The 27980-nt window shown below is 38.6% G+C and overlaps 2 protein-coding genes and 1 non-coding gene across 8 annotated transcripts in view; 1 reads left to right on the forward strand and 2 right to left on the reverse strand.

The window, feature by feature from the left end:
* Positions 1-3467: 3467 nt before the first annotated feature.
* On the forward strand, positions 3468-16013 carry CNOT11 (CCR4-NOT transcription complex subunit 11). The gene is made up of 7 exons (XM_016120773.2): positions 3468-4104; positions 6949-7113; positions 9554-9706; positions 11280-11482; positions 12702-12904; positions 14754-14850; positions 14926-16013. The coding sequence occupies exons 1-7, from the start codon at positions 3606-3608 to the stop codon at positions 15121-15123; spliced, it is 1518 nt and encodes a 505-aa protein (XP_015976259.1). The 5' UTR covers positions 3468-3605; the 3' UTR covers positions 15124-16013.
* Positions 6759-27980, reverse strand: part of RNF149 (ring finger protein 149) — a 37042-nt gene continuing 15820 nt past the window's right edge. Inside the window, exons 5-10 of one of the 6 annotated variants that reach the window (XM_016120774.2) lie at positions 27044-27140; positions 23288-23486; positions 18199-20752; positions 17043-17194; positions 14885-15100; positions 6759-7204 (exon numbers count right to left, since the gene is read on the reverse strand). In XM_016120774.2, coding sequence (XP_015976260.2) covers positions 20709-20752; positions 23288-23486; positions 27044-27140 — 340 coding nt within the window. In that variant the 3' untranslated portion in view covers positions 6759-7204; positions 14885-15100; positions 17043-17194; positions 18199-20708. Of the gene's footprint in view, positions 7205-11485; positions 12309-14884; positions 15101-17042; positions 17195-18198; positions 20753-23287; positions 23487-27043; positions 27141-27980 lie in introns of those variants that run through there. The other 5 variants (XM_036224193.1, XM_036224192.1, XM_036224195.1 and 2 more) reach the window with 5 other exon arrangements.
* On the reverse strand, positions 18453-18566 carry LOC118605881. Its single transcript, XR_004952278.1, has one exon. It is a non-coding gene; the product is annotated as a small nucleolar RNA SNORD89 (small nucleolar RNA).

Here is a 27980-nt window from a genome sequence, read left to right on the forward strand (position 1 = left end):
AAACAGCTACGCACTGAGCGATCCCTGACAGGGTTTGAAGATCAGTTTCTGATCCTGACGTGCAGTTATTCAGGTACTGATTGCAGACTAAACAGATGGCAGCAAATTTTGTACTTCATGCAGTTACAGTGCATACACTGTGGAACGTTGGCAAATGTGCTAAAGCAATTCATGGCATAGCCTCTCCATCAAATGGGAATAGAATAATCAGACATTCACAGGCAAAACATGCATGCAAGGGAGCGAACACTCAAAATGGATCATACGCTCGCTCTAGGGTAAAACGGAAAACTAGACAACCCCTTTGGGAGCAGGAGGCGTGGGGGAAAGTCTCAGAAAAATTTGAGATCTAGAGCTAGGCAGAGATTTTAAGACGATGTCAGAAGCATGATCCAGAAGGAGAAACAAAGAATTCAGAAGTTGTCAAAATTAAAAACAGAAGCTCTGTGAAATACCCTCTGAAGAGGGTAAAGCGACCAAGGAAAGAGGCGCCCTCAAACTGCAGCAGCAGTATTGTCTTGGGGTGGGGGAGGGGCGCGAATAAAGCAAAATAGACCAAAGATACAGAACAGGCATTTCACCAGGGAAGATGAGAGTGGGGAAATACTGATGGATGGTGAAAAAATCCCATGAAAAGATAAGCTAGTGGTTTCCCTGGAATGCCAATGAACATCACAGTGAGATGGGTGGGGACCTCAAGACAGCCCCCAGGATGCCTTAAACAAAATACAGACAGGGAACAGTATCAAAATGCTGTTGAGGTCAGGCCATGGAGAAACTGAGTAACTCATACATCACACTGGTGGTGATGTAAAACAGTACAGCTGCTCTGGAAAACAGTGTGGTAGTTTCCAAAAACACAAACCTATGAGAATGACAAAAATTTGCAAGTACCACAGGACTTGGAAAACTCAGCCCCCAGATTGTGCCTTAGAGGGTTGACCCAGCAGATCTGGGAATCCAGAACTTGCATTTTCCATAGAAAAGTCTGACCAGCCTAACTCCTGGGAGGAAACCGCTAGGCCGTTGGAATGCCCTGACAGGTAAGAGTGTCTTATCTTTTTAGCTGGGAGCTTTGGGTAGTTTAGGCTCAGAGCTCTTTACTCCCCCACTATCCTATCAACATCTCGAACCAGAGAACCAGAGCGGTACGTTGGTTACAGTACATGAATCTTCACTGATATATCGTAATCACCCAGAGTCTGGAGTTTACATCTGTGCTCATTCTCAGTATTGTACTGTCTATGGATTTTGATAAATGTATTTCACCATATTGGTATTGTACAGAATATGTAGTTTCATTGTTTTAAAATCTTTCTTTGCTCCACTTATTCACCATCACTGACACTATGGTAGCGAGGCCCAAGCTAACCACTTCCTACGATGGTTGAAAGTTATTCACTTCCCCTTTCAGCCCACCAACCAATCAAAATACACTTTCCTTATATAGAAAGAACATGCAAGTCTGTAACTATGAGGAAGTATAAGATGTGTATAAAAGGGAAAGCCTGGCTGCGATCAGGGCTCAGCCTTTGGATGTGAATCTGCTGAGATGATGCCAGCACCAACAAACGCTACTTCCTGCTCATTGCCTCAGTGTCCTGTCTCTCTGTCCAAGTGCCCTGCAACACCACCACTACTACCACCACCACCTACACCTACACACACACGCACACACACACACACTCCCTAATCCGCAACCCCCAGCAACTCGCTGATCTACATTTTCACCCTCTCCATAGTTTTGTCTTTTCCAGAATGTCTTATTAGTTGGAACCATGGGGTCTGTGACTTTTTAAGACAGGCTTCTTTCACATGGTCATATGCATTTAAGGTTCCCAGCCTGCCCCCTCATGGCTCCCAATAGCGCTCTCGTTTCTTTTTAGCATTGGTCAAAACCCATTCCGCCACCTGGATGAACCAAAGTCTATGTGTTCATTAGTGAAAGGTGAATATATTTATTGTAAACACAGAGAAAAGAACTAGTCCTGAACATACATGTGAAGAGAAGATGATTGATGCACTAAAGTGCTTGTGGAGGGAAAGCTGACGAGAGCCAAACCTGAAACAGGACTTTCATCCCAAAGAGAAACTAGTGGAATAAAGTATGAGTTCAGATTCTCTTCTAACAAAAGAAAACAAACCGTAAAACAGCCCTCTCCTCCACCAGCGGAAGGTTGGGGGGGGGGGGGGTCCATAGGAGTAAATTCAGAGTAGGGTATTTAAATAGAAACAAGACATTGAGTTCTCTTTAAGATGAGTAACACCTGCTAAAACTCTAGATAAACACATTTACCTAAATTAAGATGAAAGTACATTTTGCAACATAAGAATGAATCTGGTTATTTTCAAAATGCAGCAATTAGGTCAATGAAGCAAAAATCCCCTTCAAAACCTAGATAAAATTCAACTATTGAAACCTAAGTTGTGTGACAACAAACCCACAGGTAAATTGTAGATGGTATCCCATCTTATTCTCTTAATTTCGTCGCAATAACTCTGGTCAAGGACCTTAGAAGATTCTCTGACAGGTGAAACGTCGACTTTTCAAGAGGCAGCCTTGTCTTCCTCATTCTTTCTCTCCTATTTAGGAAGAATGAGCCTTGAGTATAAAATGTCCATGCATCATTTACGAAGAGTTTCCATTTTTAATTGAAATGGATATTGGTGTATGGGCAGTCCAAGTGTCTAAAGAAACATGTTATGGGCAGTTCAAGTGTCTAAAGAAACATGTTGGAGTATAACTGTTATTGTAAAGCTGCCCACAAACCAGGAAGGTAAATTTACTCTACAGTGAGACACACATAGTCCTTGTTAAATGCTCTTTAGGAGTAGTCCTGAGCAGACACTAGACATTGAGTCATGAATAATCCTTGTGGACAAAAAAAAAAGGGCCACATATGAAACCTGACAAGCCCAGGGGAGGCCAGCATGGAGGGTCCTACAAACTGAGACCCAAAGTAAGCATATAGGATGGTCTGCACATAAAAATTCCTATCTAAAAGCAGCTCACGGTAGTTGGTCACACCAGGGCCTATAGCTTTCTTGACAAAGGTCAAGCTTTACCCTAGGTGAACCATGCTGGCCTTCCCTGAGCTTGTCAGTGTTAGTATGTGGCCTTTTTTCCATCCAGAGTAATGTGCAATGTCTTTAGTTATTTGCAAGTAAACTTTTTTTTCCCCATTTAGTCATGTATGTTACATTAAGAAAATTATTTAGACTCTCGGCTGCATTTTTCCCAACAATAAAATAACATACATTTCTGGGGGCCGCCTGGCGCGGGTAGCGTTACGTAAGGTCGCTCCCTAAACTGCACACGTCGCGCTGCTAGGCTGCGTATGCGCGATCTCCGCGGCACGAGACCGGAATGTGCGCGCGCAGGCCCCGCCCCCGCGTCTCCGGATCCGCCCCCTGGCTGCGCTCCACCAGTATCGCTCCACCAGTCTAGCTCTCGCTGGGCACTGCCTTCTCTGAAGCAGCCTGGCTTCCCCGATGTGTTCTGTTTGCGACGCTGTCGTGTCAGAGCACGCTTTACGGCCGCGGGAACGGAACGCGCTGGCGGCAGGGCCACTCCGGCCGCGAAGCAGGGCAGGCGAGCGAGGTTGATGCCCGGCGGCGGGGTGAGCGCGGCGTCTGGCCGGCTTCTCACTGCTGCGGAGCAAAGAGGAACCCGAGAAGCGTCGGGGGCGGCGTCCAGGAGCGGTCCGGGGGGCTCCGGCAGCAGCAGAGGCGGAGCAGGCGGCCCCACTCTGGGGGGCCCCACTGGCAGAATGAGCCTGACCCCGAAGGAACTCTCGAGCCTGCTGAGCATCATCTCGGAGGAGGCGGGCGGCGGCAGTACCTTCGAGGGCCTGTCCACAGCTTTCCACCACTACTTCAGCAAGGCTGACCACTTCCGCCTGGGCTCGGTGCTCGTAATGCTCCTGCAGCAGCCCGACCTGCTGCCCAGCGCGGCGCAGCGCCTCACGGCGCTCTACCTGCTCTGGGAGATGTACCGCACGGAGCCGCTCGCCGCTAACCCCTTCGCCGCCAGCTTCGCTCACCTTCTCAACCCCGCGCCGCCCGCCCGCGGCGGCCAGGAGCCCGACCGGCCACCGCTCTCAGGTAAGCGCCCTGGGCGAGCCGCCTCCCGCCACGGCCGGCCCTTCTCTCCTCTTCTGAAGCCAGGTGTCCGTTGTGGATACTTAGGTTCGTCGGTTTTCCACCAGCGTTTCTGGGAATTCACCCGCAAGTGAAATGAAGTTTCCTTTAGAAATTCCCTCCGCCTCCCCAACTCTAAAGTATGAAGAAATGGCAGCTTAATTACCAATTCATGGCACCGAAGATTATTCCTCTCAATAGTACATGTAGGTCGTCAGGTCGTGCAGTGCATTGAGGGGCTTGACATTTTTAGTACTTTAAATATTGTTTCTTCTTGTAAAGCCTGTCTGATGGGTGTGAAATTGTAACTGATGACACATTGGATCTGCCCTGGTTTTAGGTCTCATACGAGCAAGTAGAGGTCATTATTCAGAACCCGAAGAAGCTGTTGGGCATAAACACATTAAACAGCGTTTAAAGACTTTGCAGCCATCTTCGTTGGGCTGTTAGGTGCCCTTGGATAATGTGATGGGAGCAAATGATAGAAGATAGCCTCAAATTTACCGCCTAGGTCAGAAAACGCATAACTACTGGACACTATGTAAAACGTGTGCAGCATTGGTGAGATTAGATCAGTGGTTCGATGCCTTTTTTTTTTTTTTTTTTTTTTTTTAACTCAAGCAAGACATGCTTTATGAGACGTTGGGAGACTTGCAGCCAGGAGAGGACAAAGGTATTGGGGGGGGGAGGGTTGTGATAATAAGGGTATCTGGGAGACTTAAACAAGGACCCGTGTAGTGGGAGAAACAGGTGAGTAAAGGTGGGAAACAGCTTGATCTTACAATACTTAACCCGTGGGGAAGGAAAAGGGGCAAATCACTATATGGAAGGGCCACATAGATAGGGAGTCATCAGGTTGTAAGGCAGCTGGTTTTGAGGTAATTCCAATAGCGAGTTTTGTGGCTCAGGAGGGCTTCTATGTTTTAAGCTAGTTGGTGGTCCTGTCAGACAACCTTCTGGGTCTAGAGCATCTTCTGGTTTTTCTGCACTATCCTTATCTAAGAGAGGCAACCTTTGTGTTGGCTGAGATGCCTTTAGGGTACAGGTACTGAACCTGGCTTTCAGGAAGTTTGAGAATACCTGGAAAGTGAATGCAATGTGTATTAGTGGTCAAAACCCACCACCCTAGCAGAGGATGGGGACAGTGTGGGGTTTAGGTCACAGAACCCTTTTAAGTCTTTGGACAGGTTAGACAAAAGAACACTGATTTATACACTGCCATTCTCAAATGCAATGGGTCTAAACCTAGATCTGGACTATAGACTTCATTGTAAACACTTATTTGCCAGGGAAGGAATCCATGGATGGGTTATTTAACCTCTCCGTTCCTGTTTTTTTGTAAAATGCAGATAATTTCTAACTGGTAGAGTTGTATGTAAATAAATCCTCATAAGTGTTACCTATTATCATCATTACTTTCATTAAAGTAGGTACGGATGGTGCTTAAATACACAATAGCGGGGAGTATCAATGGCAAGATTTATATTGTACACCTAGGGTGAGTATCTAATGGGTATATTTTTAAAAGTTTTTCAGATGATTCTGATGCAGAGCCATAGTTGAGAATGTATCTGGGACTAAATAAGGCTTCCTTGCACTAGAGAATCTTGCAGGGTGGTTGGGAAGATGTAAACATAGTCATAACACAGTGTGGTAAGAGCTGTACAAGATGTCACATACGAAAAGTTTAGCAGCACAGAGGAACAACTACCTATGTGTAACTGGCGAGTCTCCAGAGGAGTGATGTTTTTGCTTAATATTGGTTAGAGCTGGTGGTGGGGAAGAAAGTGTGGCCCTGCCAGGTATTCTTAAAGAATTTGGTGTATTGGGTGTTTTGAGATCTGGAATCAGAAAAGCTGAGAGATTTTGTGCAGCCGCTGGAGTGTAGGATACATGGATTGGGGGTGGGGGGGTGGAATTCAAGAGATGCGACTGAGAAACTGGGTCAGGACCAGATTATGAAGGGTTTTATAATGGTGCAGCAGTTTGGGTTTAATTCTGTGTAAACAGGTTAAGTATTGTGAACAGATTTGTACCTAGAAATATAACTAAATGGTAAATGGGCATGTGGACTGTGGGTAGTAGGTGGGACGGGGTCACAACTGGGAGCTACAGAAACCAGGAAGGCTGTCCTGTTCAGGTGTTACAGGGCCACACTTGAATGGAATGCTTTTTCAATTTGAGAGAAGAAGGGAGAGGGAATGGCGATGGGAGAATGGAGTCTGGTGACATTGCTGCAGTAGAATGGATGAGGCTTGGTGAGCAATTGAGTGAGTATGGGATAAAAAGGAGGCAACATTCAGCAGTTGTACTAAAGCAGGTATGTGAAGTATATTTGCATTGCTAGTGACTCTTGCCTCTTCAACCTCTACACAGTTCCAGCAGCAAAGAAAGAAAAGCATTTCTGAGCACTATAGTGTTTTTGTTTTTGATGGGACCTGTAAGGTTTAGCATTTGCAGGAACTGAGGCACGTTAAAAACAAAGTTTTTTTAGTATACGTGCTGCCGAAGCAAGCACAAAAACAAGTTCTTAATAGTTAAAAAAACCTGTTTCATTGATGTTGCCACAAGTTCTTAATAGTTAAAAAAACCTGTTTCATTGATGTTGCCACAAGTCATAGAATTTCAAGTGACACGTTTAATTACATTTTCAAAAATGTGAATTATAGTTGAAACCTAAACATAATTACAATTTTGTCTTTAAGATATGTGAGTTGAAATGGCAAGTCGCAAATGCAAATTTTACTAGATGCATGTTAATTCCTAAAAATAACCACTGGAGTAATCATTGTATATCTTTCTTTGCAGGATTTTTACCTCCTATAACTCCACCAGAAAAGTTTTTTCTTTCTCAGCTGATGCTGGCACCCCCAAGGGAGCTCTTTAAAAAGACGCCTCGACAGATTGCGTTGATGGACGTTGGAAACATGGGCCAGTCTGTGGACATTAGCGGGCTTCAGCTGGCCTTGGCTGGTAAGGAAGAATTGGTGGCTTGGGCATTCTTGTGTGATAGCAGTAGGCCTTTTTTCTTGAGGTACTCCACTTAAAATGATGGTCTTGGTACCTGCAAAAAAGTTAGTACCTTCCATGAAAAACGTAGCTTTAGTACGGGATCCTTGCTAATATGGCATATAAATCCATTTTTAGTTTTCACTTGAATGGAACGCTTTTCCAATTTAAGAATTTTTTAGAAGGATTTAGTCTGTTTAAAAAATAAAATTTTCCTCATGTCAGTTTTACTCAAAATGAGATCACAGATTCAGTGCAGTTCTTATCAAAATCCCAACAGTGTGCTTTACAGAAATAGAAAATCCCATCATAAAATTCTTATGGAATCTCAAGGGACTCTGAATAGCCAAAACAATGTTTTCTGGCACCCTTGTCGAAAATCATTTGACTGTATGTGGGAGGGTTTATATCTGTTGTCTATGTTCCATATCATGGTTTATATGTCTGTCTGTATTCCGGTACCACACTTTAGAAGATGGTAGGTTTGTAGTTAAGTTTCGCAATCAGGAAGTGTGAGGCCTCCACTTGATTCTTCTGTTTCAAGACTGTTTTGGCACCTTCTCTGTTACACATATAAGCAAATAGATGCTCTTAAAGCAAAAGCGTGTCATGATAGAAAGTAGGGGACTTTTGCTTTCTAAGCAAAGATAACAGATGTTTGCTCTTATTACTTGAGAATGGTTTATTAGGGAAATTCTGTTATATAGCCATTTGTGAACCCTTGACCTTGTGATTAAATGAACCGCAGTATTAATTTTGACAGTGCCCTATCTTTAGACTTAATGTACCTGTAACATTTAGCTGTTTATGTAAGGTGACATCTTTTAATGAACTACTTTTTCCTTGGAGCATTTTGAACCTCACTTTTTAACTACTGGGTATTAATATAACAATGGTTATTTTTCGAAACCAACAGAAATCTTTTTAAGACTTTTAAGATTACAGGTATACTAAAGTACTTGTTAACCACTAGTGCTAGATACAGTCTATTAACAGAAATGAAATGATTATTTCCTTAACCAAAGTATGAAAACTGGGTACAGAAGTGATAGGCAATTTCAGTCACCTTACCTTCAGAAGCAGTGTGTACTCTGAGGGTTTAGCTTTGTATTTTCCTAGTGAGAATCAAACCTGACCTTTCAACTTATGACTTGAGTCAGCCTGTGAGAAAGTTTTAAAGTATATCAAGCTCAGAAAGGAATATATGACTAGATAGGATTGAGAAGCTTGGCATAATGGTTAAACTTGCTGCCTGCTGTCCCCTACCCATATTGAAGATGTCCCACTCCATTCATTTCACAAGTGCAAGAAAAATACTTCTATCTTCTCTGGAGCTAGTATACAGATCATCTCTGTAGAGGCCTGAAATTCTGATCTTACAGTGAGATCCATAAACCAAAAGTGTAGTTGTGTGTGTCTGTATCAATATGCGTGTGTGTATGTGTATGTTATGTACATACTCCGTATTTTCTTTATCCATTCATTAATAGAAACTTTTTTTCCATGAGAGTGCAGGTGTTTTGGAATTAGTATTTCATTTTCTTTGGAATTGCTGGATTATATGGTAGTTCCATTTTCAATTTTTTGAAGACCCTCCTGTTTTCCATAGTGCCTACATTATTTTACATTCCTGTCAACAGTACACAAGGGTTCTTTTTCCTTTTTGTCCTTACCAGCCTTCATCATTTATTCTCTTTTCGATAATAGCCATTCTGACAGGTGAAGTGGTATCTCATCGTGATTCGCATTTCCGTGATAGGGATTTTGAGCAACTTTTCAGGTACCTGTTGGCCATCTGTCTGTCTGTCTTTGGAAAAATGTCTATTTAGAGTTTCACACTTTTAAATTGTTTTGCTATTGAGTCGTCTGTATGTGTATATTCCATACAGTTGGATACCAGATACCAAGCTCTTGATCCCTTCTGTTGATGGGCGTAACGTTGCTATGAACAATCTTGTATGTTTTCCTGGTGTATATGTAAAAGTGTTTCTTCTAGGTGGAAAGATAGCACATGTAAAACTTTACTAGGTAAAGGCAAATTGTTTCCAAAGTTGCTGTGCCATTTTTCATTCCCATCAGCAGTGTGTTACCCGACAGCCTCCTTTGCATTTGATGTTAGCCAGTCTGGTGGGTGTGTAGTAGTATCTTGTTTTAACTGATTTTCTCCTGGTTCCTAATGGATTTGAATAGTTTTTCAGATGTTCATTGGCCATTCAAGCTTCTTTCTAAATAAAATGTCTAGCCCATTTTTTTCCTATTTTTAAAAATTGACTTGTAGGAGTTTTGAAAAATATACATATCCTGAATCTGGCCCTTTGCTTATTTGTTGCAAATAGCTTTCCTGTTAGTCGGTTCTTTACACTGTCCTTGTGTCCTCAATTTTCAAATCTGTTTTAACTTTCAGAACGCCAGTCTGAATTGCCAACCCAAAGTAAGGCTAGCTTCCCTAGTATTCTCAGTGACCCAGACCCAGATTCTTCTAATTCTGGATTTGACAGCTCAGTTGCCTCCCAGATCACGGAAGCATTAGTCAGTGGACCAAAGCCACCAATTGAAAGTAGGTATATATAATTTTATACTATTGGTTTTATCGGCATCCTGAGACTTCTTGGTTTTCTGTTGTTATTTTCATTGTTGCTTAAACTAGAATTTAATGAGAAACTTCTAGTACAGTGTCTATAATATAGTGGAGATGCTCAATAAGTTATTTAATAAAATTACCAAGTTTTTATTACATATCTATCATCGCCATATCTGAAGATATAAATTCTGATTTTATGGAAATAACTTTTTATAGCTCATTACATACCACTATCATCACCTCCTCCATTGTAACTTTACTCCTTATAGCTCTTAATTTACTTTAATTCAAACAAAACGCCTATTGAACTTTAAGTAATATAGCCACAACTTTTGGTTTCATAGGCTTCTGTGGTTTTCATGATTAAGCCATGCTTCCTGCTTAGAGATAAGAACATGTTCTTCTGATTATAGTGTCATCATAACTTTAAAACTCACACTGACTTTTTATGCCATTTACAGTAGATCTTTGGCATAAATAATTGGGTTTTATATTTGAAGTTTCAGCTGGTCACAGGTGTACCCAAAGATCCATGGTACGTACTAGCTTTTATTTAATACCTGGCACAGCTTTGACTTGCATGGGCCCACAGAAAGGTACATGAAAAGTAAATCAGTCAGGTACTGAGTCTAAACACCAGGCATCCCTACCTCATAGGAACTTTATCTTAACACGTAAGTGCTTATGAAGTGTAAAGATTTTTGTAAATGATCTGAAAAGAGAATCAGATGCTAGTTTCTGGTGATGTAAGTGAAGAAATAGTGTAGTTAAGACACACTGTTGATTCTTAGCTAGAAACAAGATCTTTTCAATAAACGAGTATAATTTCAGATTTGGCAGGAGCTAGGGTCCATGATAGGAATGAGCCATCTTAGGCCCTATGTGGAAACCAAAGAAAGCAAGATGTGAAATTTGTTCAGAAGTCCCAGGAGCATTTATTTTGGTGAGTTTATAACTGTCTTATAGTACGGAATAGTTGAGGTGTTGAATACCTTCATTTTCCTGTGTACTTTCACTGTTTTATGAAAATGAATATGGCATTTGGGAATTTACAGATTTATGAAAGTCTCCAGATTCATCAAGAATGTCAGAAGTTACCCATGTTGTTTCCCCTCCATCACTTCACGGTTTTAAGATGCAAAGGTAGAACAAATACAAATCATAGTGGTACCTGAATACAATAGTGGCAACTAAGAATAGGATGAGTGAGATTAATAGTTTCATTTTTCCCATAGACTCAGCAATACAGCAGGTTGTTTCCTGCTATGGGGAGATGATGCTGCTTGAATTAAACATTGGTATATCATAGTAATTAATGCTTTCCTCAAAAACACATAGATTCAGTATCTGGCATTTTGTTAGTGTTTCATTTTCTAGTCTGTATTCTGAATAAAACTCTGTATCATTTCTGCTTCTGGTTTTGAAGTCTGAGTTTTTTATATTATCCTTATTGAAAGGGTATTTGTGTACTTCATCAAGCAAGAAATGGTAGAGTGTACACGGGTGTTAGCTTCCTGACAGAAACAAATATTACTACTCTCATTTATAGGCCACTTTCGGCCAGAGTTTATTCGTCCCCCACCTCCACTCCACATCTGTGAGGATGAGCTGGCATGGCTAAATCCAACAGAGCCGGACCATTCAATTCAGTGGGACAAATCAATGTGTGTTAAGAATAGCACGGGTGTAGAGATCAAGCGAATAATGGCCAAAGCCTTCAAAAGCCCCTTATCTTCTCCTCAACAAACACAGGTATGTATTACAAACCTTTTCTTTAATGCATTGTTTTTATTTTTTTCATGTGATGAATGACCAGTTAAATGATACAGTTTCCATGAGCCAACAGTAGTATGTTTTTTGGATCCAGTGTCTCTGGAGCTCTGTTCTGTCCCTCTCACTCAGCTGGGGTGAAGTATCTGATGATGGAAACATACTCATGCTCAGTTTGAGATGAGCTAGACTTAGAGAGGCAAGGCGGGATGGGTCTCACTTTTTTTGGTAATGCGTCCCTATGTTACCAGCTGGACACTTCACTTAAGCTGGATAGTCACTCTCCTGAGGGTAAGCAGGTTTAACATTTGATGAGGAAAAAGGCACAGGTATGGTAAAGGAGCCTCTATCACACAGCTGGTTAATGCTAGATTTGAGTCAAAATAGCCCCTGCTGCCCAACTGGAAGACTGCTGAGGACTCCTGTGGGTGAGTTATATTAATTCAGTTTGCATACTTTCACATTAGAATTTATCAGGAGATGGTGCAGCTCCAAATCCACTTTACCACCAGAAAATATTTTCAAAGTCAAACAGCTATGTTCGTAGTTCACTTTATTAGACCATCCTGAAACAGTTCACTGTGATAGAGAAAAGAACAGAAAATTTTAAAGGAAAGGTACTATTTTGGCAGAAAAAAATTGTTTTTGAGGATACTATTTGAATTACAAAGTGAGACTGTGACCTAAACCAGAAAGTAGTACAAACTGATGAGTTGCGGGGCCAGATCTCCCTCTTCCCCACCTGGGCTGGGTGGGGCTGTTGTTTCCAGATGTTCTCGGTACTCCTCAGTTCTCATGGTCTATGTTCCTTGGGAGAATTAGTTGGTAATTAAGACTGTTTATGGTTATATAACATGACAGAAAAAGAAACCTGGCAAGGTTTGATGATGATGTTACAATCCAGACAATATTCTGTCCAACCAGATAATACTGAGTCTGGTTTAATGCCCAGAAGGAATCACTGGCAAATTTATAAATCGCCCTGAAAGTGTTGATATTTTAATATCTTTACAATTCAAAGTAAACTGGAAAATGACAAGTCATTAATAATCATGAGTTTGAAGGAAATTTATGAAGTTGGTTTAATGCGGACAGTTTTGTAGCTTTTTGTATAAAATACGTATTTTTGTATGCAGGAAAGAGATGTCTAATTTAACTCAAGAACCTCTTTCTTTTTTAAAAAATTTGATTACATATTTAGCTCCTTGGTGAGTTGGAAAAAGACCCCAAACTTGTTTATCATATTGGCCTCACTCCAGCCAAACTTCCTGACCTAGTGGAAAACAACCCTTTGGTTGCCATAGAAATGTTGCTGAAGTTAATGCAGTCGAGCCAGATCACCGAGTACTTTTCGGTCCTAGTCAATATGGACATGTCTCTACATTCGATGGAAGTTGTAAATCGGTAAGTTTTTTGTACTTGATCAGATGTGGGAGTAAAACCAGCAAGTTTTTTTTCTGATATTGTTAGCCTGAGAAAACCCATTAATCAGAGCCTTAGTGTTCACTGCATGTGACTTTAGCATCCACTAATAAGAACAAAGGGCAGGATCTCAAATATTTAGCATTAAAAATGCTGACTTAATTGAAACTTAATTGCCAAAATTTCTATATGGTTGTGCATTCTTTACCTGTACGCAAATACAGATGCTACATTTGTTTTTGTTAGTGACTAACAGCTTATCATGGGAAAGTATGGGTTTTCAGAGCTGAGAGAATTCTGGGAGTGTCGTGCAGGTGTCCCTGTACTCTCCCTCACCTCGGACTCGGTCTCCTGACTCTGTTGCCATCGACTGTCAGGAGAACAGTGCATTCTCTTTGTGATGGGAATATTTCATATTTTCTTTACAAATGTTTTAGGTAAATTATGAATTTAATAGACTTGGGGGATTTATTAAGCTGTTTATATACATATACACATATGTACATAAACACATACATACACCTGTGTGTATGTGTGGCTCTATGCTCAGGTTTGCCTGAGGTAGTCCCAGGTAGACTCATCTTGGCTTTCCTTCCATGCAATCCTATATTGTTTATACAGTCCTGCTATGTGGGGAAGCCCATTTTGACAGGTAGATAGCTGAACTTCAATGAAGGCGTATTTTTTGAACTCCAGTTTATAAAATTGGGGATCATTTTTCTTATCCTACTTGAAGTTGTTGTACTAAAGAACACATCCTTTTAAGTTAGCTGGTGAAAAAAAAGTCTGGATGGAACTTGATGATCCCAAATATATGCATTCTTTTTGAGGTGGGAGAGGGAGGAAGTGTGAGGCTTTCAACTTTATGTTCAGTCACTGGCAAAACTGGGTGTTCTGTTCTTGTCCTGGTTGGCCGAGGAGCCTCAGAGCTCACTTCTTCCCCTTCACTACATTCTTGTACCAGTTTGTCTTTAATTGCTGTATCTTTTTATCAGTAATTTCAAGGACAAGGTCTACTCTCTGTGTAACCCCCATCATAGTGCAACAGCCTCAAGTGTGAGATGTATGGTGTGACCCCCAACAGCCTATGTATGGCAGTGTTCCCTGGAGCATTGTTCCACTAGTTCTACTGTGCCTTAGAGGAAGAAGTTGTAGTCAAGTAAGCTTAGAATTCTGGAAAATTCATATGGTATAGTTAGCATATCTTGAGCATGTAATTCTCACTCCATCTCCCCTCCCCCCTTTAAAATATTCTATAGAAGCCTTTGAAAAATACAGCTTCCCCCTCCCTCTGAGACTCTAAGTTAATCGGCCACCATACCATACCTTTTGTTATGTGCCAGCCAGGTCTTTCCCACCACGTATACCATGCTATCACCAATTCAAAGCTTTACTCAGATTGTTTACTTCTCTCTCTGTGGGTGCTAGTTTAAGTCATTTGCCCTTTTAAAAATTTCCCCAAGTCTTTTCACTACATTATTCTTTTAACAAATGCCCCATTTCACCATTTAGTTATATATTGTACTGTTTACTTACACCTCCTTCAGACACTCCGCCTTCCATTAGCACTTACATGTAATTGGGAATGAACAGAATCATTGCCAAGGTTATTAGAGCTTGGACGATAATAACTAAATTATGATTCAGTCAAGAACACAGAGGGACTTGGTGCTCAAAAAATACTGCTTAGTGTTAAGTATAGACTTAAAAAATGGAAGTGTCATTAACCAATGGGTGTATCTCTTAGGTTTATTTGCATAATAAGTATTTAAAACTAAGTAATTGCTTATGTGTCAGAAATTAGCCCTAACTTTCTAACTTTATGAAACAGACTAACTACAGCTGTTGATCTACCTCCTGAATTTATTCACCTTTATATATCAAATTGCATCTCTACTTGTGAACAAATTAAGGATAAATACATGCAGGTAAGTTATAGAAATTTTTGTATTTTATAAATACCTGTCATGAAAATGGACACACTAAGTTTTCTTCTTTTTCAGAATCGTTTGGTACGTCTCGTGTGTGTCTTTCTTCAATCCTTGATCCGTAACAAGATTATTAATGTGCAGGACTTGTTTATAGAAGTACAGGCCTTCTGTATCGAGTTCAGTAGGATACGAGAAGCTGCTGGCCTCTTCCGGTTGTTGAAGACACTGGATACTGGGGAACCGCCTTCTGAGACCAAAATGTCGAAATAATACCTCATCTCATCGGAACCACCCATTCATTGTTCAGCTGTACTGTGATTTAATTTTGAAAACTGTAAAAACCCTAAGTCTAAGTGGATTGCTTGGTGTCGTGATACAAACAACACTAGCTAGCTACCTAAAGCAAAGTTTTGCTTTTCCTGGATGACTTTTTCCTTTAGAAAAATTTTTAGTAAGAACTTGGAAAAATTGTCTTTTAGGTGTCTCGATTATTATCCATAGGTGAAATGGTTATCAAAGGGGGGGGGGCATAAAAGCAGATGAGAAAAGTCTTTCTCACTAAAGAGCAAGGTGCCTGTTTCTATTTCTAAGGTTCCAATGTTAAATATGTTTAGAGTTAATGAAGATATTGAGAATTTGCTATACTGCCCTTGAGGTGAAATCATTTGAGTGTTTTTGAATCATCAAGTGGCAAACTGAAATTTCAGCCTTGAACCCATTTATGCACATGGCTCTTAACTTCTCATTAAGCAGAGTTTGAACCAAAGGACAGACATCCCTGTAACCTTATATTTTCTTGTCATGGGGACACCTAATAGACAATAGAATACCTTTCTTGGGCCTTCAATAAACATGAGAACTCTTAGAAACCTTTTTTGAGGCTGTAACAGCTATTATAGTTTTCTGAGTTTTCTCGAAATGTTCATTAGTTCTTCTGTTATTTGTTTAATTAAGATAGTCATATTTTGTTTGAAGGACAAATAGCAGTCACTGATTTGGAAGTAATGTCATGTAAAGTTGCTTGCAGAATGGGATGTGTGCCCTTCTGCCTGTGGGGCAGATGAGCTGTTTGAGTAGGAGAGCAAGAGAGCTTCATGTAGGCCATTAGCCCTCATTTAGCTTTGGACAACAGTGCCTTATATTAAAGTTTTTATAAACTATTTTCTGATGGTATTTTTTTCTTGAAGAAATGAAAAATGCCTCATTTACCAAGGTATTTTCAAAGCATGTACTTTATAGGGAAATAATCTGTTCAACAGGAATTACCATCCAATTCTCAGCAAAAATTCAAGAAAACTAAGCCTCATAGGTTTGCATACAAGTTTCAAGCTTGTAATTTGGATAGAAAAGCAGTTCTCTTAGGTTTATAATAAATTTTATCTTATGTTTCCTTATGAAAGTAAGGGATCTGATTAAAGGAAATCAGGACCCAAACTGGTGTAACAGGAGTGCCTTCACTCATCTAAGATGACAAATTTGATTTCTCTCAGTACCTAACATGGGGATTGCTGTTCTGCATATTAGCATTGCAGGGAAAGTTCACTATTCAAATACTTTCTGGGATGGTAGTTTCAACCATGCCACTGCTGGAAGTAACCCAGCCTCAGGCTCTAGGACCCACAACTCTGATAGCCCGAAACTCCTGCCTGAAGGAAACTCAACCAACACCTATTTCCTTGGAAAGGTGTGTCATAGCCTTGCACTTAAAATAGTAGATAGCACTTAACTATACTTGGGGACCATTTTAAATGGAAATCACCAACAAAAAGTACAAAATTTCAGAAAATATGGCACTAAATAGACCATGAAAAGGACATATGCTGACAGTCTGAGAGCTGAAACAAGACTATTGTGCAGCCTCAAGTGAGACACACGTCAGGCCACTCAGAATCATTGCTGCTCTACATGTCTATAACAGATGTGCAAGCACTGACCTCAGGGTTACAAGCCAACTTTAGTGGGCAAATCTGCAAAAACAGACTGCAAATAGAGTGCTGCTTATCATGTCAAGATCACAGTATTGGTGTTTACCTGAAGGCTCAAATTTATTTTAAATACTTACAAAGAATAGTAAAATTTAGAAAACATTACATATACACATATATGAAAAAACCTGAGTCATGATTTACATTTAGAACACCAGAGAAAGAGTTTTCATTAAACGTGTTTAAAAGTGGAAGAAAGTTTACCTTAAGTACAAGAAACTATGCTCCTGGGATTCAGTAACTGCAATCAACTTTATAGTGCACTCATGACTTCAACTTGATTGTCATGTTAAAATGCATCTTGAATTCTCTGGATTTTCTAGTTTCAAGTTCTAGTTTTAATATCTGTAAATCACCTGTTAAAAAGGAGAAAGTACTAAGTAATAGGGTAGAAATGAGAAGCTACTTCAAAAAGAATATTTGGAATCCTAAAATATACCTATTTCAAATCCCTTTGTGGTTAGACAATTTTAAAGAAATGGTATCACTTTATTCTTAGCATACATAAACATTTTTACAAAATTTTAAGCAATATGCACCATTTTTTCATTCTGTTATTACTTTCCAATGGAGAATGATGGATCACATACCTATTTTAAATATTTTGAGTGATATCCCTTTAAGATAACATTTTAAGGACATCTATAACATGCATGGAAGGAACCTTTCATGTCAAATTCTTACACCCTCTACCTAAGACATTTTGCTGATTTCCTTTTCTATCTGGTCTGTCTGCTTTTTATGCAGTCACTATTCTCAGGAAGATCCCTAAGATGCTTCCAAAAGCACTTAAATCTTGGAATTCAGTAACTGCAAACGGCTCGAGGCAGTAACGCTGCTCCCAAGTTTCTCATTAGCCCATAATATGCAACCTACCACTCAAAAGAATGGATTGACTTAATTATATTTTTACATAAATGCAAACACTTTTTTCAACTCATTTTATACTTTGCTGTTGGAATAAGGGTAAATTTCTAATGCTGCATTACAATGTATAAATTGCACTTTTATAACTAGTAATACATGTATTAATATTTTTGAAAAACATGTTTTTTAAAACTTTTAAGAACTAAATTAACTGGGAAAGGTATAGCTAGCTGGCTTTTCTAATTGACTGCTGCATCACAGAAGCACAACATATGTTATACCACAATACTAGCTCTGGTTTTAGGACATCCTGTGCTCCATAAATCACAATGGGATTACACTGCACGTGAAGAAATGGCTTTTAACCAACATGTGTACTTACCTCAAATTCTAGTTAGTAATAGATATGCACTGATTTAATCTCAACCTTCACCGAGCAAATAAGCTTTAAATGTGCTCAAAATAAGAAACTTACTGAACTTAGCTATCTTACCTGGGAAATTAGGTTACACTGGGAATTCCACCCCAATGGGAACACGCCTGTTCTTGAAGGTCTATTATTTTTTATTGTTTTTATGACCCTCTCAGTCCTTGATGCAGCAAGTACAGCACAGAGGCATTTACTACTTGTTGATGACCCCGTGGTATCCAAGGGTCAGATTGTTTTTTCTTAAAAATATCTAAGCACTCTTTGGGGATGCCTTTCTTGGAAAGCTTCCCAAGGTACAAAGCTTCAGTCCCGGTGTTACTGAGGTCAGATCAACGGTTCGCTTCAGGAGCTTTTGTCATCGTGCACCCAGAGAGAGCAAACTGCGGGTGGGTGCACTGCAATTCGGCCTTTTATTGTCATCATTCCTCAGTAACTGTAGGGACCCAGCTTTCCGGAAAGGCTCTGTAGAGTCAAGATCCCTGAAGACTGCATTCAAGGAATCTTACCTGACACAACTTGCCATTTCCAACTCTCCTCCGGATCCTTCCTGGTTTTCTGGCAGAAGACCCAGGAGCAGCAGACTACATCCTGAGTGCTGCATGTTCAGCATATGCTGCCTCTTTCACATGCTGTTTGCAAACTTTCATAGTTTAAAAAACAAAAACCAAAATAAGTGTTTCCACATTATGTGTGAACAAATAGCTTTTATGACATGACCATTGTTAAAAAGGAATATGATTACTGCCATAAATAATCTTAAGTAAATCTAATTTAGTATATACGTTCTTCATTTATATTTTCTGTTCCCAGCATGTTGACTTTTTTAGGTAAAATTCTGGTAATATTTGATTCTTTATAGTATTTCCGTCTTAAATCTATCAATGAAAACTTTTCCTTTTTAAGGACTGAAGAGTTTTCTATCTCCTGCTAATTTCTTTTTCTGCTATTAAAGACTTGTTTCTGGAAATTAAACAATTCTTCCAATCTCTTCTATTTATAATTTAGTGTCCAAACTTTTGAATTAAGGAAAGCTATATTTGACAGCCCCTGATTAAGACATCACAGTTATGTAATTATCAAAAAACAACTGACCTTGATCTGTCATAGTATTTAAAAGTCAGTTTCACTGGCTGCTGGGAAGAACTGTTAGTTAAAGCATTTCTCCCAAGGATGTTTCTTAAAATACAAAGAAGCCAACAATCTACGTGGTATAAAATCAGGGACATAATGTTCCTATTCACAATGACCCAAAGAAGGGTAAATTCAAAGATAATGGGTATTAGAGAAACCTACTTTAAGGCTGTGTGTTTAAATGAGAGCTCAAAGGCAAATTTTCTCTTCTAGTAACTCCACAAACTGAATCTGTCCACAGAGTTTTATTACTTCAGTAAAACTGTTTACTTACCAAATATTTCACCATGAGTGGCTACAATTAAAGTATGGTAAATAGTTTTAAAAAAATAAGCTCTAAAAACTCTGTATCCTAGATACAGCTGTAAGAATAAATTCTTTAAAATTTTTTTCTCAATAAACATTTATTTTTACCAACAAAATAAAAATATACAGTATCTAGTTTAAAATCGACAAAGGACTCCAATTTCAAGTTCTAAAAAAGTTAACTCTCAACAGAAAAAGGGAGGGTGGGGGATGATTACTTAATCACTTTATAAACTTAGTGGTCTCCAGAAAGCTTTACATTAGCCTGGTTCTTTCACCTACAAGAACAGCAAACCTAAGTAGGAAGGACAGGTGATTAAAGAAGCTCGGGGTCATTAAGTTTGCTTTAAAATTAATCAAGAAAACTGTTTACTTATTTTATTACAACAATTAAAACTAGAAACATTAAATTGCAATTGGAACCATATTGTCATCATTTACAAAAAAAAAAAAAATCAGTCTGCCTACTCAATTTCCTTAATAAAGCAACGAAGAACTTAATGCTCAAGTAAAATACAGAATCTTCACATTTTCATTTGTAGAAAAAAATGAACAAATTTCCGTCCCCATCGAGGTGTCATAAGAAATTAATAAAAGGGGAAAATGTAAATCCTAAAGTTATCTAATGCTCTTCTGCTAATTCCAAAGAGAAAACAACAATGAAGACGTGTTCTTAGGTTTCGAAATCTATAATACCAAGGTCAAGAAAGCTATAGGTTTCTCTCATGTCATTTACAAGAAAAGTCTTTTCTCCAGGGAAAACTGACTTTACACAATTTTACTTCAACCAGTCTAAATTCTGTGTGCTTAGTCTAAAACCATTCTTGAGAGACAGAATCTCATTTATACAGTACCATAGCAGCTAGTCTAGTATTTAGTCCAGTTGTCAACTCCGTAACGGTCTGAAATAACGTACTGTTTATCGTAAACATATTTTAGTAGATAAATATATAAAGACTAATCAAAAAGTCTCTTTAAGAATAAAGTATCTTAGCTCTTTTTTTTTTATCAAATCGAAACCTGAAAGGTAAAAGAATGTACATTATTTTCAAATATACAAACTATATGCTGAAGTAAAAAAAATAGAATGTCCTTTAATTCAAAGCTCTGTCCATGCCGCGTCGGTGGGAAGTGTGCTAGGAGACTGGTCCCCCATACTGAAGGTCGCTCCTGCCCGTTTCTACAACAAAGCAACAAAAGCCAACATTAGCCAATTGGCATATTCTGCACTTCAATTCAATATTGTTGCTCATTTCGAGACTGTATTTCAAGAAATTACAGAAAATTTTAAGTATAACGTACGAGTAAAAATGACAACACATTGTATATAATCAAGAAAAGTATATAAACATCCTTCCCACATACACTATGTTTTCCAGTATTAGCCTAATCAACATTAATCTGATCGGCATGGTGCTATAAAAAAAGATGCAGTCTGCATTGGTAATGTTAGACTATATTTTCAAAAGTAAGACTAGCAGTAGCTGTGGTGACGATGATGGTGTCACCACTCATGAATATAAGAGCTAGCGTTTACTGGGCAATACAGATGAACCCAATGAGGTAAAGACTGTATGTTATCCCCGTTGGACAAATGAAGCATAGAGAGGTTAAAGTATCTTGGAAAGGAACTGATATTCTAATTCAGACAGTCTCGATATTACTAAGGAAGAAGTGTACAAAATAATTTCAGCATAAAAAGTTTCTTATAGTAATAGGATACTTCCTTGAATACAGGAGAACAAAATTATTTGAACGCACATACATTAGAGCTCAGTACAAGGCCAACTATTCAATGGAAGGGACACTGACCAGAGAACACATTCTCCAGTGACTACGTAACCTGGCTTCTTTTTCCACACCTTTATTTCTACCCCCTATTTGAAATTTATTGTCTTAGTTCTAAGAGGGCATTTGAGGAAAAATACTGACAAAATGACAAACTAACGCACTACAGGTAACAAGAATGCAGGAAAATCTAGAGGCTGCTTTTAAAGGATGTTTCATTAGGATGAGACTTTCATCTGTCTTTAAGTATCTCAAGGGTGGTCAAGTACTAGAGAAAACAAATTTCAATTTCTTTTTTTTCTGGAAACTGAAGGCAGAAGCAAAAATTAGATCGGTAAGCTGAATGATTACAATTGAATCCCTAAAAATAAGAGATGTGTCCAAAAGGAAGACGACGCTGCGTAAGTGAGGGTGTATGAGGGTGAGGAGACTCCTCCTCCCCCACACATAGTCCCAGCAGAAGGCCAGAGCCCTGGTTAGGACAATGCCTGCAATAAAACAACCTCCCAGTTTTCTAATTCTGAGTCCAGTCTCCCTTTCTTTCACAATGCTGTCTTTCCTTCTTTGGTACCCACTTAAAACTTAAGCTCTAATATTTCTATCTTTGCCTCACAGATCCAAAACATGTAAAAAATGAGAAACAGATTCAGTTTGAAAATTACAAATTTGGAAAAATATGCTTCCTGTTCCAGGATGGCTAATTTACAAATCAGAAGAATCAATAATCTGTAAAATAATCTGTACATGAATTCGATTATAATAAAAATTCTGATAGGACTTTCTTTTACTTAAAACATGATTTTAAGATTAATCTTGAAAATGTGGAAAAATCTAGAATTTATTTTTAAAGAATAAAGATGAAGGAATTTGTATTGTCTTACAAATAGCAAAACACATTATTGTTATTTGCTAAACAATATTAGGACAACTGGTTAAATATTTGGGAAAAAATTGGTTAGTTAAATCTCTTAAATTATGTGGATTAAAGATTTAAGTGTAAAATACAAAACCACAAATATTAGCAAAACAGGTTAATATTTTTATAACAGTGAAATGAAAAAGGCTTTTCTAAGTTAGCATGCTGTCAAAGGCAAAATCATGGAATGAGAAGTTGAACTAAATAAAAATTTTAAATTTCTAGCTAAGCAAAATACATGAGCAAGTCAAAGATACAGAAGGGTGTATATGTATAATACAAATATAAAGACCAAAGTGCTCTCAGAATCAGTATGAAAAAAGGATGAAATGGGCAACTCAAAAAGAACAAACGACCAAACAAATATGAAAAAAGGTAATCTCATCAGTAATGAAAAAAAAATGCAATTCACCAAGCATCCTGGGATTCTCCAAATTCTGAACTGCCCAAATTGAACTAGATACTTGTTCTAAAAAATGGGTTTAAAAATTTTAAAGCAAATATTAATAAGAAAATAAATTATCATAGGTTTTTCAAAAAACCTCCCAAAGGGATCATTGCTTTGCTTTTTATGCATATTCTGTAAACTATAATTCAGATCGGGAAGACTTGTGACAAAATGATAGAAAACAATTAGACAAGTGGTAAACATATATGCATAATGATTTAGAAGTGTCACTAATAATAAAAGTCCATCAACAGGGTTTAGTTTAAAGAAATAACCACAGTAAATCCAAAATGTAATACCATGTAGCTTTACAAAATTGCATATCTATTGATACAGGAAGAACTTCATACACTGGAAATAGGTGACCTAATAGCACATAAAATGAAATTCTCTCCATCCTTAAACACAGAAAAAGCTAAAAAGGTATTAATTGAAATGTTAAAAATAGTATTTCCAGGTGTAAGATTATGGTTATCATTTTTGTTTTTTTCTGCATGTTATATATTTATTTTCTTTCAACAACCGATAACATGAGTTTGTTTTATAATCTGCAGGCTACTTACCTAGTAAGGCTGTGTTTTCACCTGACTCTTCCTTAAAACTGGTATCGCACTGTGCCCCAGGTTCATTAGTGGAAGACAATGGTGAGTTACTCCTGTCACTTCTGTCATCTTCTTGGACAGTAATACTCAAATCTGCAGTCACAACACTCCCAGGGGCCAATTCTGGAGCAGGCATCTCCTGCACATCCTCAAGCTCTCCCTTGAGTTAGAACAAAAGAAACTGTCTAAGTAATACAATTAAAGCTTGTCTATCATCTTTTGCTCATAATTCATACAAAATGTTTACTTTTATACCCAGAACATGGCAAAAAGTATATTGATGTCTTCATTTAACATCAGGAAATGAATTACTTCTGAACAAGCAGCTTTCTAAGACCTAAACATTTTTTATCTTAAAAACCATCTTTCCCCTTGATACGAACAATGCCACCTTTTAAACTATTTGTTGACAGAAGTGGAGCTTTCTTCCAAATACCATCCCGCTAGGACTCAGCCTGGCTATCTTGTCTGCTGACCACTTCCGGCCTTAGCCATGAGTTCTAATCACCACCTCCAACTCTGTCCTTTCTCAAAGCAAGGCACTAGGGTTTCAGTGATGAATGAGATTTCTGAACAACCCAGGGCTTCAGACTGGATTCTGGTTCACTTAAAAACATCAGCCGTCAGTTTGCCTCTACCGTCCCCTCTCCCACTTGCTGCTTTAAAAAGGAAAAAACTGAGAATAAAGGCCAAGACTCTTTGACCATTTCTACATAGGTCTCAAAATTTGAGGGCTATCCAGAAACTTTGTTTGGTTAATGCCAGAGTCAAAAGCTCTGTGAGGTTAGATGAACCCACTGATTAACACGACCTTCAAAACAAGGGGTCTGGGAAGCTTAACAGACTGAGACGGTCACCTTTGTTTCAAGTGAAAACACTGCGCAGGCACAACCCGTCCTCTGGGCTAAGGGTACTGCTGGTCAGCTGTTCCCACGGCAGCTCCAGCCATGTCCTAGTACCCTCACCTCCCTAATAGCACATGCCACGCTGCTGCTTTCTTGTCAGTAACCAAACACACTATCAGAATGTGACTCCTGGCACACCCAACAACAAATCTTGGTGAGCTGACATAACATCCATATTCGCTCAGCCCACCCTAATCAGTTGACCCAAGTAGTTACATAAATACCTGCCAAACTCAAACCTCACATGGTCATACCCCTGTGGACACATTCTCAATCTGCAACATGCTCATCTGTGGGGCAAACCCTTTAATACCTAGCTAGAATGCCCCTCTAAAAACCACTCCCTGTCTCTTCCCATGTCCGCTCAGCAGAGTACATCCTTCCCCTGCTCTCATAGCCTCTCTCACCATGTTGTGTTTGGGCAGACACCCTGGCCCCCACCAGTCCAGACAGTGTAATCCCCAGGAGTCTGAGAGTGGAAGGACTGTGTCTTATTCATCTTTGTCTTCCCAGAGCCAAGTTCAGAGCCAGCACCTGGGATAGCATTCCTCTGATAAATGCTTGCCAAATTAATGAAAACAACATGTGACAAATGCACATCAAAGTGGTTAGAGCTGCAAAGGAAAGGACCACCTTTGATATCTGTGTGAAGAGGTGCTGGTGGCTCTCCCACTGAGGCCATTTTCTTGGCAATGAGAACTAGTTTTAGTCACTATATGAGTGTGTGTCATAACTATAAAATCCAACGAAGGAGGAGCCAATGGATCTAAAGAAAATAGCATATTTGTCAAAAGATTTTTAAAAATTAAATGCAAGACAAGCCAATTACTTAATTTGATCTAAAGTTACTACAGATTTCTGTTCTTCAAAAAAGAAATTAAGATTTTTGGGGATATATATTCTAGCATTCTGAAATTAACATTCTAAGAAAGCAACCCAACCTTAAGTAAAACGAAGTATCCCTTAAGAAGTACAAATTGGCAATTACAAAATAGTCGTGGGGGTGAAAAGTACAACTCAGGGAATATAGTCACTAACATTATAATAACTATGTATAGTGCCAGGTGGGTCCTAGACTTATCAGGGGGTTTACTTTATAAATTATAAAATGTCTAACACCTGAAACTAATATTAAATGTCAACTATAATTGGAAAAAATTTTTTAATTTTTTAATTAAATGAAGAATCTTGATTTTAATATATGAAATATACATGTAGATATATTTCCAAAAACAAAACTCACAAGGATCAAAGTCTCAATGCTAATCAGTGAAATTCCTTTCATGTGAATTTTCAGAAATGCAAAGCAAATTTAAAATTCCTGACTAATGAAGAAAAACTTAAAATGAGCTTCAGAGTATATCTAAGGAAAAGGGGAAGAAGGAAAACTTGGCCAAGAAGACATCTGTTAAGCTGCCTGGATTCTGCTGTTTAAATGCTGTCCCAGAGAGGTGCATCCGCTTGTCTGGATGGAGCAGAGTGGATGAGCCCAGTTCGTAAGAAGGTATGTTACAAGCTAAACAAAGTCATCATTATTAAAAACTAATTAAGTGAATATTAGAAATTTTAGAGGAAAGACAATCTAGATATCAAAGCAAATGAGTTTTCGGTAAGGCAGTTCTCGAATGCTGACCTCCCCCCTTTCTGTGTGCCTATGGTGAGGGCATTCCAGAACTCACACTTAAAAAAAACAATTCATAGGAAACCACAGCAGTTATTAGAGCTGTGGTCTTGAAACCACCTGAGCAGATATGCTAAGCTAGAGGGTGGGAACATTAAGATCTGCAGCCCTCACAGCCATGACTTTAAGTTGCATAAAATGATCATTAAAAAACCTCTCCGCAGTTTCTAACTCTAAAATACGACCAAAAACTCTAGCAAGAAGAAAAGTATATTTTATACTTAAATTAGGTCTTTCAAAGATCTTTATTCCAAAAACTATTTACTATTTAATCAAGAATACTGAGACATGAATAGTTTATATGAAGACTCTAAAACAATAAAAAATATAACAATCTAGGAGAAAATCTGTTCTCATCCCTCTATGTCCTCCCTTCTGGATCGGATAGTATTTAAGAGCTTGGACCCTGGAATTAAGCAAACTTGTGTCTGAAAGCCAAATCCCCTCTAACTAGCTGTGACCTTGGGTGAGCAATTTAGCATCTCCTATATGGGAGTTTCTCATCAGTAAGACAGGGATGGCAGTACTTATCTCACAGAGGGCTGCGAGAAGCAAATGTCGTGATGCTCATACAGCACTCAGTATATGGCTGGCTACTACTCTGTGCTCTCTTCCGCTTTGCCCTCCTGTCTGTTTTCTGAACAAGGCCCTATGACCATCTGAGTATCAAAGTGATGGAGTAAATTCAATGCAGGACAAAATTCCCCAGCACTATTCAATTCTGAAACCAAGGAATTGGGAGAACTGGTATTAGAAATTGTTGGCTTTGGCTTCCTCATATATATGATGTACACCTTGAGCCAGAAATGTCTGAGGCTCCTTCCATTTCAAACATTTTATAATTCCTCTTTATAGGAGACTGACTAGCACATATATATTCTGCAAAGTATTGTACCAAAATATAACTGAGGAAACATCTAGCATATTATTCTACAATCACAAATTTAGTTTATTAATTTTTTGGAATTTCTAAAGAATTCATTTTTAATACAGAGGAAAATTTCTTCAGGAACCACAAGGACGTCAGAACTATTCAGCCCATCCCTCTTGCCTCTAGTCAGTAATGAAATTGTATCTCTCAGGAAGAACGGGGGCAGAGACTAAATGAATATAAACAAAAATGTAACAAACCCAATATCCCAGGGCTTTGATGACATCAAGTTTACACATTGGACACGTGCGGTGATCCAAAAGCCATGGGTCAATGCATATTCTATGAAAAATATGCCTAAAAAAATTAAGTATGTGTTAATGTTTTCAAATAAATGTTTATATCTTATAAAGGAAATAACACATTCTACCAACTTATCTTCTCATTACAAATTAAATAACGTCAAATCAACATTCTAGTTCTATTCATTTACCCTAAATACTTATCTATTCTATTTTCCACATTAGACTCTTAAAGAGTAATTTCCCCTTAATTCCACAAAAACAGCATGTTTTCTTTTCGCCTCATGCTAGGTTGTATTTTTATATGTTTTTGACACCCTTTTGGGAACAAATATGGCATAAGTAAACCAACACTAAGCTAATATAAATAAAGTAATACTAAACTGATAGCATCTTATACAAGTTCATCAAATGGCTCAAATGGAAATACAGAACATTAACAAATCATCTTTGAGATGCAGGCTTAAAAAAACATTTATATTCTGTCTTATGTATTTTTATATACTCTACGTTTTTCTATAATGAACACCTATTCCTTTCAGAATAAAAAAAAAAAATCACTTATGTATTTTCTTCTTTTACTGATTTGTCTAGTTGGCTCTTATGTGAAAAATATGAGGAGCTAAGAGTTCGGGTAATGGAGCCAGGCAGATAGGGCTCAAATATCAGCTGTATGACTTGATGCTGTGACTCTGGACTAGTCCTTGACCTCTACACCGACACCACAGGCTGTTATGAGGAGCAAATGTGTAATGTGCTGGGCACAGGAAATACTCAGTAGTTTATCACACAAAAATCTGCCAGAACAGTTAAAAATAACAGTACTTAGTTACACAATACAGACTAGTCTAGCTTCTCTTTTTACTTTTCCATCTTCAAACTGAAAGTAACTCAC

This window comes from Rousettus aegyptiacus, unplaced genomic scaffold, assembly GCF_014176215.1.
Source record: "Rousettus aegyptiacus isolate mRouAeg1 unplaced genomic scaffold, mRouAeg1.p scaffold_m13_p_7, whole genome shotgun sequence".
In the NCBI taxonomy this organism is placed as follows: Eukaryota; Metazoa; Chordata; class Mammalia; order Chiroptera; family Pteropodidae; genus Rousettus; species Rousettus aegyptiacus.

What these genes read in the sequence shown, in the direction of transcription:
- CNOT11 (XM_016120773.2), top strand. Translation starts at nt 3,606, where the DNA reads ATGCCCGGCGGCGGGGTGAGCGCGGCGTCTGGCCGGCTTCTCACTGCT. An exon ending in CGACCGGCCACCGCTCTCAG is followed by an intron (nt 4,105 to 6,948) that starts GTAAGCGCCCTG and finishes CTTTCTTTGCAG; the next exon opens with GATTTTTACCTCCTATAACT. An exon ending in TTAAGGATAAATACATGCAG is followed by an intron (nt 14,851 to 14,925) that starts GTAAGTTATAGA and finishes CTTCTTTTTCAG; the next exon opens with AATCGTTTGGTACGTCTCGT.